At 45.8% G+C, this 9,584-nt stretch overlaps 1 protein-coding gene across 1 annotated transcript in view; it reads left to right on the top strand.

Annotated features, from left to right (window-relative positions):
- Positions 1 to 8,926: 8,926 nt before the first annotated feature.
- Positions 8,927 to 9,584, top strand: part of P2RX1 (purinergic receptor P2X 1) — a 450,021-nt gene continuing 449,363 nt past the window's right edge. The window contains exon 1 of the mRNA XM_069226686.1: positions 8,927 to 9,242. Within this exon, the coding sequence (XP_069082787.1) occupies positions 9,106 to 9,242 (137 nt within the window). The 5' untranslated portion in view covers positions 8,927 to 9,105. The remainder of the gene's footprint in view (positions 9,243 to 9,584) is intronic.

The following is a 9,584-nucleotide window of genomic DNA, read 5'->3' as shown; positions in this document are numbered from 1 at the left end:
TTAAAAAACTAGGCACTTCACCACAGTTGAGAATCTCATTAAAAAACGTGACTAGAAACTTTCCAAGATGGTCCAACAAGATTTTATAAAGCTCAGCCGGTAACCCATCACTCCCACATGACTTCCCATTCGGGGAATTCCTTATTGCACAGATCACTTCTGATAGTGTAATGGGTACCTCTGCTGACGCCTGGCTTTCTCTACTAATAATGGTCAGTTCAATCAACCCAAGATTTTCCTCTATTGTGGCTGAGTCAGCACAGGATGTGGAAGTATACAAATTAGTATAGTGAGTTAGGAACACCCTGTTGATATCGGTTGGCTGATTAACCAACCAATTACTGGTCTTATCATAAATGGATTTAATCACCATATTATTATGTTTCTTCTTGACAGACCATGCCAGTAACCTTCTTGCATGCTCGCTTTCCTCATAATATTGTTAAAAGGATGAATTCCAATTCAAAATTTCTTGAGTCATATAAAGTTCTTTCAGCTTCTGTTTAGCTTCCTCCTAATGCTCTCTGGAAGCCTGGGAACCGTCTACCCCAAATGCCTGTGTTGCAACATCTAATTCTTGTTGGAAGCCTTGGGCTTTCTCCTTTCTTAACTTAGAAACTTGAGCCATATAGGCAATAGCCTTCCCACTTATAAAAGCCTTGCATGCCCCCCAGACAGAACAAATTGATGCTGTGACTTTAATTCCAGATAGAAATCCTACAATTCCTGTTCGTAGAGTGGATATCCATCTGGGATCAGTTAACAAGATTTATCTAGAGCGCACCTCGGCCTGCCCTTATGACTAGTATATATTTTGATGTTGATAACGGTAACCAAGTGGTCCGAGAAGGGATTTGACGTGATATAAGAGTTTCCCCTGGCCCATTGATGTGAGAGCAGGAAAAAATCGATCCTTGAGGCTGAATTGAATTGTCTCGAGAAATAAGTGCATTCAAAAGTTCAGGGATGATCTAGCCTCCATTGATCTATCAAAACTAGGTCTTGAATCGTTTTTGTCAGAAAATGAAAGGTTCTAGGTTTATTCTGAGATCTAATCTTGCGAGATACGTCAAGCTCTAAATCTTATATTATATTGAAGTCACTGCCTATGATAAACATCCCTGAAAGTAAGGCAAGCAAACTGTATAGATTTTCCAATGATTATACCTCATCCTCTATGGGGCCATTAAAGCTAACCACATGCATTAGTTGGCCCTCAACTATCAGACTGACTACAATCCATCTAGCTTGGGTCTAAAAACCTGACACACCTCACTCATAAAACCTTGAGCAATCAGCACTGCTACCCCCGTACCACCTCATTAGCTGTAATATGCCTGGGAAATGTAGCTCGGCAATTTAGGCAGTCTAGCATGGAGTTTGAGATGTGTCTCTTGAAATAAAATTGTTTGTCTTTAGCCACTGGACTATAGCCTGAAACTTAATGTGATTATTATGCCCATTTACATTGCACAAGGTGATCCTGATAGCTTTTGTAGCCATCATATCATATTATATCCTGCTTAACCTCCAATCTTGACCTTCCCTGCAACCTTGGGCCATCATCCTTAGATAAAGCTACTGCAGTTACCTTTCTGTTGACCTTTGTAGTCATTCTACCCTGTCTAAGCCCATACTAGAGCTGCATTTTCAAGCCTCATAGGCAGATTGTGTACCAAATCTAAGTCCTCTTCTTTCTACCAATGCCTACCTCTACACCTCACAATGACACCCCCATCCTCTCCCATGTTACCCATTCCCTGACTACCCCTCTTGGAGCCCCTCTCGTCATGGGTTCCCTCCCCAGCAGTACTGCCCCTCCCCTGATGCCCTTTACCCCCTCCCACATACGGAGTGCCTTGACAGGTCATTCCCTGAACCTACATTTTGAAGGGTGATGCAGCACATGGACATAGATGGACATAAATAGGTCTTAGTGGATTTTGTTCACATTCCCCTTAATTGACAATTCCTATGACCCACTAGTTCTCAGTTTTAACAATCCATAATTTGAAAGCCAATGATATAAGCTAGGTCAAGCCAAGTTCGTCAAGGATCTCAGAGATGTAATTCATACTTGGTCCACTGCTCCCTCCCCTTTTTTATCATCTTGAGGAAACCTTTTGCATTATCAATGGAGGTGAAAATATGTGCTTGTCCCTTGTAAAAAACCTTACATTTGGATTGCTGAATAATCCCCGTGTGTGCCCCTTGATTCCTGAAGTCGCCAATGAATCCTAAACACTCTCTCCGGCATCATGCCACCATGATGGGTGTAGGAGGCTGGCCTGGTTTGTAGTGGGTACCTTGGGTACTTACACCTTATACCAGGTCCAGTTATCCCTTATTAGTGAAATGTAGTAGTGTTCTAGCGGCTTAGACTGATAGAGGTAGCTATAGCAGAGCAGCTTAGGCTGAACTAGGAGACATGCAAAGCTCATGCAATACCACTTATAGTTACACAGTACTTATACACAAGTAAAGACAATACTCAGTGTTACAAAAAATAAAGGTATTTATTAGGGTGACTGTAGGAGGCTGGTCTGGCTTATAGTGGGTACCCGATGGTACTTACACCTTGTGCCAGGTCAAGTTATCCCTTATTAGTAGATTAGTAGTGTTCTAGCAGTTTAGGCTGATAGAGGTAGCTATAGCAGAGCAGCTTAGGCTGAGTTAGGAGACATGCAACGCTCCTACAATACCACTTATATCATATAGCACAATATCATAAGAATCACAATACTCAGAGTTACTAAAAATAAAGGTACTTTATTTTAGTGACAATGTGCAAAACATATCTCAGAGGATATCTTCCCTTAGGAGGTAAGTAAAATACACAAAATATACACACAACCCAAAATCAGGTAAGTAACAGTTAGAAAAGTAGTGCAAACATTGTAGACTACAATAGGATGCAATAGGCCTAGGGGCAACACAAACCATATACTAAGAAAGTAGAATGTGAACCACTTAGGGACCCCAGGCCTAGTGTAGTGTGTAGAGGGTCGCTGGGAGTGTTAGAAAACACTAAGGGTGTCCAAAATACCCCACCCTAAGACCCTGAAAAGTAGGAGTAAAGTGACCCTACTTACCCAGAAACACACTAAGTCGTGAAAGGAGATTCTGCAAAGACCACAACAGACTTCAAAGCACTGAAGAAGGATTCCTGGACCTGAGGACCTGCAAAGTAAGGGGACCAAGTCCAAGAGTCACAAAAGTGTTTGGAGGAGCACCCTAAACCCCGGATGAAGGTGCAAAATGGCTGCCTCTGAGTGGAAGAAGCTGAAGATTCTGCAACAACAGAAGATGCCAGGAACTTCTCCTTTGCACAGAAGATGTCCCACGGCGTGCTGGAGAATGCAAAGTTGTTTCCATGCACAAATACCACAAACAAGCCTTGCTAGTTACAGAGGTTGTGGTAAAAGAAAATGGGTGCTGTCTGGGCCCAGGAAGTACCAGGACGTTGCCCCTCGAAGGAGGAGACAGAGGAGGCACTCAGCAACACAGACAGCCCATGCAGAAGCAGGCAGCTTCCGCAAAAGTACTTGAACAGGGGTTCAATAAAACTGAGCATGGTGGTCGTCTCAACACTACAAAGGAGGGTCCCACGAAGCAGGTGGTCAACTCAGCAAGTTGAGCAATGCAGGACGGAGTGCTGGGGACCTGAGCTATGCTGTGCATGAAGGATTCCTTTGCAAAAGTGCACAGAAGCCCTAGCAGCTGCGGTTCATGCAGTACACACGATTACTGTCTGGTGTGTGGAGGCAAGGACTTACCTCCACCAAATTTAGACAGATGGACCACTGAACTGTCGTGGTCACTTGGATCCAGCTCCTGTGTTCCAGGGACCACACTCATCAAGATGAGAGGGGACGCAGAGGACCAGTGATGCAGAACTTTGGTGCCTGCGTTAGCAGGGGAAAGATTCCGTCGACCCACAGGAGATTTCTTCTTGGCTTCCAGTGCAGGGTGAAGGCAGACAGACCTCAGAGCATGCATCTCCAGGAAACAGTCGAGAAAGCCGTCAGGATTAGGCGCTACAATGTTGCTGGTAGTCTTCTTGCTAATTTGTTGCGGTTTTGCAGGCACCTTGGAGCAGTCAGCGGTTGATCTTTGGCAGAAGTCGAAGAGGGAGGAGGAACTCTGGTGAGCTCTTGCATTCGTTATCTGAAGAGAAACCCACAGGACAGACCCTAAATAGCCCTCAGAGGAGGATTGGCCACCTAGCCAGGTAAGCACCTATCAGGAGGGGTCTCTGACGTCACCTGCTGGCACTGGCCACTCAGAGGCCTCCATTGTGCCCTCGCTCCTCTGCATTCAAGATGGCAGAGGTCTGAGACACACTGGAGGAGCTCTAGGCACAACCACTGGGGTGGTGATGGACAGGGGAGTGGCCACTCCCCTTTCATTTGTCCAGTTTCATGCAGAGCAGGGGCTGGGGGATCCCTGAACCGGTGTAGACTGGTTTATGCAAGGAGGGCACCATCTGTGCCCTTCAAAGCATTCCCAGAGTCCAGGAGAGGCTACTCCTCTCAGGCCCTTAAAACCTATTTCCAAAGGGAGAGGGTGTAACACCCTTTCTCAGAGGAAATCCTTTGTTCTGCCTTCCTGGGACTGGGCTGCCCAGACCCCAGGAGGGCAGAAGCCTGTCTGTGGGTTGGCAGCAGCAGTAGCTGCAGTGAAAACCCCAGAGAGCTGGTTTGGCAGTACCCAGGATCCATGCTGGAGCCCCGGGGATGCATGGGATTGGCACCCCACTACCTGATTTGGCATGGGGGGACAATTCCATGATCTTAGACATGTTACATGGCCATATTCGGAATTACCATTGTGAAGCTACATATAGGCATTGACCTATATGTAGTGCACAGGTGTAATGGTGTCCCCCGCTCTCACAAAGTCCGGGGAAATGGCCCTGAACTATGTGGGGGCACCTTGGCTAGTGCCAGGGTGCCCTCACACTTAGTAACTTTGCACCTAACCTTCACCAAGTTAGGGTTAGACATATAGGTGACTTAGAAGTAAAATAAGTACAGTGTAAAATGGCTGTGAAATAACGTGGATGTTATTTCACTCAGGCTGCAGTGGCAGTCCTGTGTAAGAATGGTCTGAGCTCCCTATGGGTGGCAAAAGAAATGCTGCAGACCATAGGGATCTCCTGGAACTCCAATACCCTGGGTACCTAGGTACCATATACTAGGGAATTATAAGGGTGTTCCAGTGTGCTAATCATAATTGGTAAAAATGGTCTCTAGCCTGCAGTGACAATTTTAAAAGCAGAGCTAGCATAAGCAGTGAGGTTCTGGTTAGCAGAGCCTCAGTGACACAGTTAGGCATCACACAGGGAACACATTCAGTCCACAATCTATGAGCACTGGGGTCCTGGCTAGCAGGGTCCCAGTGAGACATATAAAAAACACTGACAAATAGGGTTTCCACTATGAGCACTGGGGTCCTGGCTAGCAGGATCCCAGTGACACAGTAAAAACACACTGACACACACTCACAAACAGGCCAAAAGTGGGGGTAACCATGCTAGAAAGAGGCTACTTTCTCTCAATGGGCATGTCTGAGAATGTCTGAAAAGAAAAATTATCAGTAGAGTTATCATTTTTGGTTCTAGTGGTGTGCGACAGGATTTCCTCCTTAATTCTGACATCATCAAAGTTTACAAGGATAATGCCAGGGAATTCACATTTTGGGGACCTCACCGCTGGGACACGGTGAGCCCCCTTGATTGTTAGATCAAAGCCTTCTGCTGCTTTATCCAGGAGCACATGTTTATAAACGAGGTCTGGAATAACTTTGCTTACTGTGGATCCTGCTTCATAATCCTCAGATATACCTACCAACCTTAAGTTTGAATGTCAGGACCGGTTCTCTGCATCATCCAATTTTAGCTGGAGTTCGTCAAGTTTGGTTTGCAATTTCAATATACCAGTTTCATGCTTGTGATTTACATCTTCCAAATCAGACACTCTTTGCTTCACCTGGGATTTGCGAGGAGAAAGCTGAAGAATACTGGTGTTAATTTGACCCAACTGTTCATTAGTCTTTTTATGAGCATCTTCATGAGAAATTTTGAGGTCCCTAAGCTCCTTCAAGATCTGATTTAGTATTCGTTCGATTGATGATATTTCTGAAGACGGCTCCTCTGCTGGTGGCACTGAAGCTACTGATCCCTCTACTGATGTGACACACTGAGCTAATAATGATGCTGTGGGCACTGCCGATGTTAAGTCGGTATTAACTTGTGACAGCTGTGATGTCTGTGGTGATACCATAGCTGAGCTCTCTAAAACATCCCTCAAATTTGGACTGCTCTTCTGTCCTGCGGATTGATGAACCAGTTTAGATGCAATGCTCTCCCTAGCCATCCCTTTAGGATTGCTCATCGTAAACAGGGGATAGGCGGGTAATCCTTTAGGATTATTGCAGATCGTGGGTCTTGAAGTTGAAAGAGGGATCTAATTACCTTGATGTGTCTTGGAATGTTTTTTTGAAGAGAGACTCCCCCTCTCAGCACCTGAAATGTACAGGAACAAAAGTTGCTGGTCTTCAAAACTAGACTCAGGCCCGATGCTTCCAAACCTCTCGAATCGAGAGCAGGGAGTACAGCGAGGTTCCCCTGGAGCAACAGCAGCTGCTGTTGTTCCCCCAAAGAATCTGCTAGACGAGTACCCTTGTCGAAGCTATGGATCCTTGAGCTGATGGGGTGGATAGGGGCCGTTTCTGGCTTTTAGTAGACTTCATGGCCTTACCCAAAGAATGCAACTTTAATGATCCATCTCTAGTAATGCACTTCATCTCTCTTAGCTCGGCCTCTTGCTGGGGGATACTGAAGAAGTCACGAAGTAGCCACATCTGTACTAAACAGACCACTTCTGCTGCATCTCTCAGACTTCTCTACCTTCAGAGTGGCCTAAAGCCCTCCTACCGGCTGCTTCAAACCCTTTTGGTCCAAATTTGACCAGAAGCTCTCTATCACATAGATAGCCGATCTGGTCATGATCAAATGTAGGAATTAATTGCTCCCTAGACTCTCCCACCCTCCACCAGCTATCCTCCCAAGTTCAGCCAGGGGGCTACAGGGGAATGAGGGTGCTGCTTGCTCTCTTCTTCCCTTATTTTGAGTCATGCACCGCCAAACAGGCCTATTTAGCAGCCTCAATAGCCTTAAAATCCCCTAAGAATATTGTGTGGAGCAGGATATAAGAGGCGTTTAATAGAGACCCAGGGTTACAAATACCGCCTCTGTGTATTAAACTTTAATTTTTAAATAAAAAACTTATGGGATGGCCTCCAATCTCCACCCTTATCCCACTGCTGTGAATAACCTGCTGGCAATCTTAGGGATCTGAAAGAGTGTCTATATTAGGGAGGAAGCGGTGTAGCCGTCGCGTGTTACATCTTCAGCCATCCTCCCCAGTCTTGCTTTCACTGAGGGGAGGTTTGTCTCATGGGCGCGTCTTAATATGGCAGCAGCATGGCAGCGGTAGCTTGAAATAATAACCGCTTGTTGGGGTAGGGCATCAGGAGTCCTTGCTGCTTTAGTAACGAGGGTCACGGGGATCGAATTCCAGACACGCTGCTCTAGCTGCTCCTACTTATGCATTGGATGCTCTGGCTGCCACCGCTATCTGCAGTGCACTGTCTTGTTGCTGTATGGTCTCCGCCCCCACCTGCCCATCTGCCTACGCAGCACTCTGCTCCGCTTACCATCCTCCTCCAGTCTGCCTTCGTCAGTTGCCCGCGGGGAACTTTCTCTTGTAGCCTGTAGCACGTGCCTAGTGGTTTCTCCCAACACATTTTTCATTATATATTCAATTGCATTAAAGCATAGTAAATGATGACCTTACAGTGCACCAGGATACAGCAATCTTTATTGGGGCTCTTCAATGATTCCCTCACCATCATCCTCGAGCCGTGCCTCTCACCTATCTATAGCCGATCTCTCACATTTATTACATTTGTTTTATAGCGCGTATCGTACCAGCATAGGGTGTTGGAGCACTTTACATCACCCACACATGGAGAGACAATTACTCATACTTGTGTTAATCAGTGTATTGAAAATGTTACATTAGACAAAGGAGACTACAAGGTGTAGGATTCACGTCATCCATACTGGTATGCATTTTATAAGTGTGCTTGGTCTGGGGAAACATAAACAGGATTCAGAACGTAACATTGTAGTTAGGCTGACTCTACTAAAACAATGTATTTCTACCACAAAACCTTTTTTAGCAAAATTAGGATAACCAAAGACGGAGAAATAACATAACTTTCTAACCTGTACCGTGCAGTTCGCATGCAGCTCTTTGATGGCAGTTCATAGCTCACTGTGCTAGATTATGATTGTTACTTATGAACTGCACAGTAATAAAAGGTGCTCTGTGACAAAAAAAAGCATCCCATTGAGCACTGCACATAAAATGCTGTTCTGTGATCTGCATGGTACACCTTACTCGCGGCAGGCATATTAACCCTGAACTACCTTATATGAGTCAAAACTGCCACTTGGCAAAACCCCAGTAACAAAAGCGGCCCCCACCCTTCCAACCTCCCGGTGAAACGCCCGGTACCCGGTACGGCCAGTCCAACCTTGAAATATCCCAATATGTTTGTTGGTTTTCAACCAGAAAGTAAATTAAAAAAAATTCCTGGCATTTCTGTAAAAAATGCACATCTTTCCTGGAAAGAATTTCTAAAAACGTCTTTCTTGTCCTGAAGACTTCTCCGGTTTCCTGCTAATTAGACTATCAGTGATCTGGCAGGGCTCTGGAGGCCAGAGGGTCCTCCCTCCAGCACACCCCACCAAGTGCCACCCACCAGGCTATGTATGGGCAGGGAGAGTGCCCGGATAACCCTGCACAAGAGCGTGATGCCGCTGGCGTTTCAGGCTGTGGTGAGGCTCTCCAGATGTGTAGTTAACTTTAAGACTCTCTCAAGCAAAACCTGTGTGCAAACAGAGCACAGTTCACACTATGACGGACCCCACCCTTTGAGCGAGCTCTGCTAACGTCCCAAGGAAGGCTCCAGGCGCAGAACTTCGCATCCCAGTCGCTTCCGTTCCCTCACTCTCTGCTGACGTGACACCCCGACATGAAGCACCGGATCCGGGCAGAGCTCGCGGATTTCTTCTACGAATATGACACCCCCCGGATGGTGCTGGTCCGGGATAAGTTAGTGGGCATCACGTTCCGCCTGGTCCAGTTGGGCGTCCTTATCTACATCCTGGGGTAAGCAGCGCAGTTTATGTGCAGAGTCTGTGAATGAGCGGCAGACCATACTGGGCAGCTCAGGGGCGGGGTTGAGGAGGGGGGCTATAGACAGAAAATGCAGTGTGCCTGATACTTTGTTGATTATTGCATTTAGTGCAACATAGCGAAACTTTTATCATTTATATTCCGTATTAACCGTATGTAAAACACATAAAAAGACAACATATACACATTTATCAAATACGTTTTCTTCAAAATAGGTATAATACTGCATATTATTTATGTGTCACTTAAAAGTACGTGATAGTGTGCTTATTTATGCAGGTGGCTGATAAAAGTGCTAACGTCACCTATTTTGAC

This window comes from Pleurodeles waltl, chromosome 3_2, assembly GCF_031143425.1.
Source record: "Pleurodeles waltl isolate 20211129_DDA chromosome 3_2, aPleWal1.hap1.20221129, whole genome shotgun sequence".
In the NCBI taxonomy this organism is placed as follows: domain Eukaryota; kingdom Metazoa; phylum Chordata; class Amphibia; order Caudata; family Salamandridae; genus Pleurodeles; species Pleurodeles waltl.
Note: the sequence above shows the minus strand (reverse complement) of the source record. Positions and strands in the feature narration are given on the sequence as shown.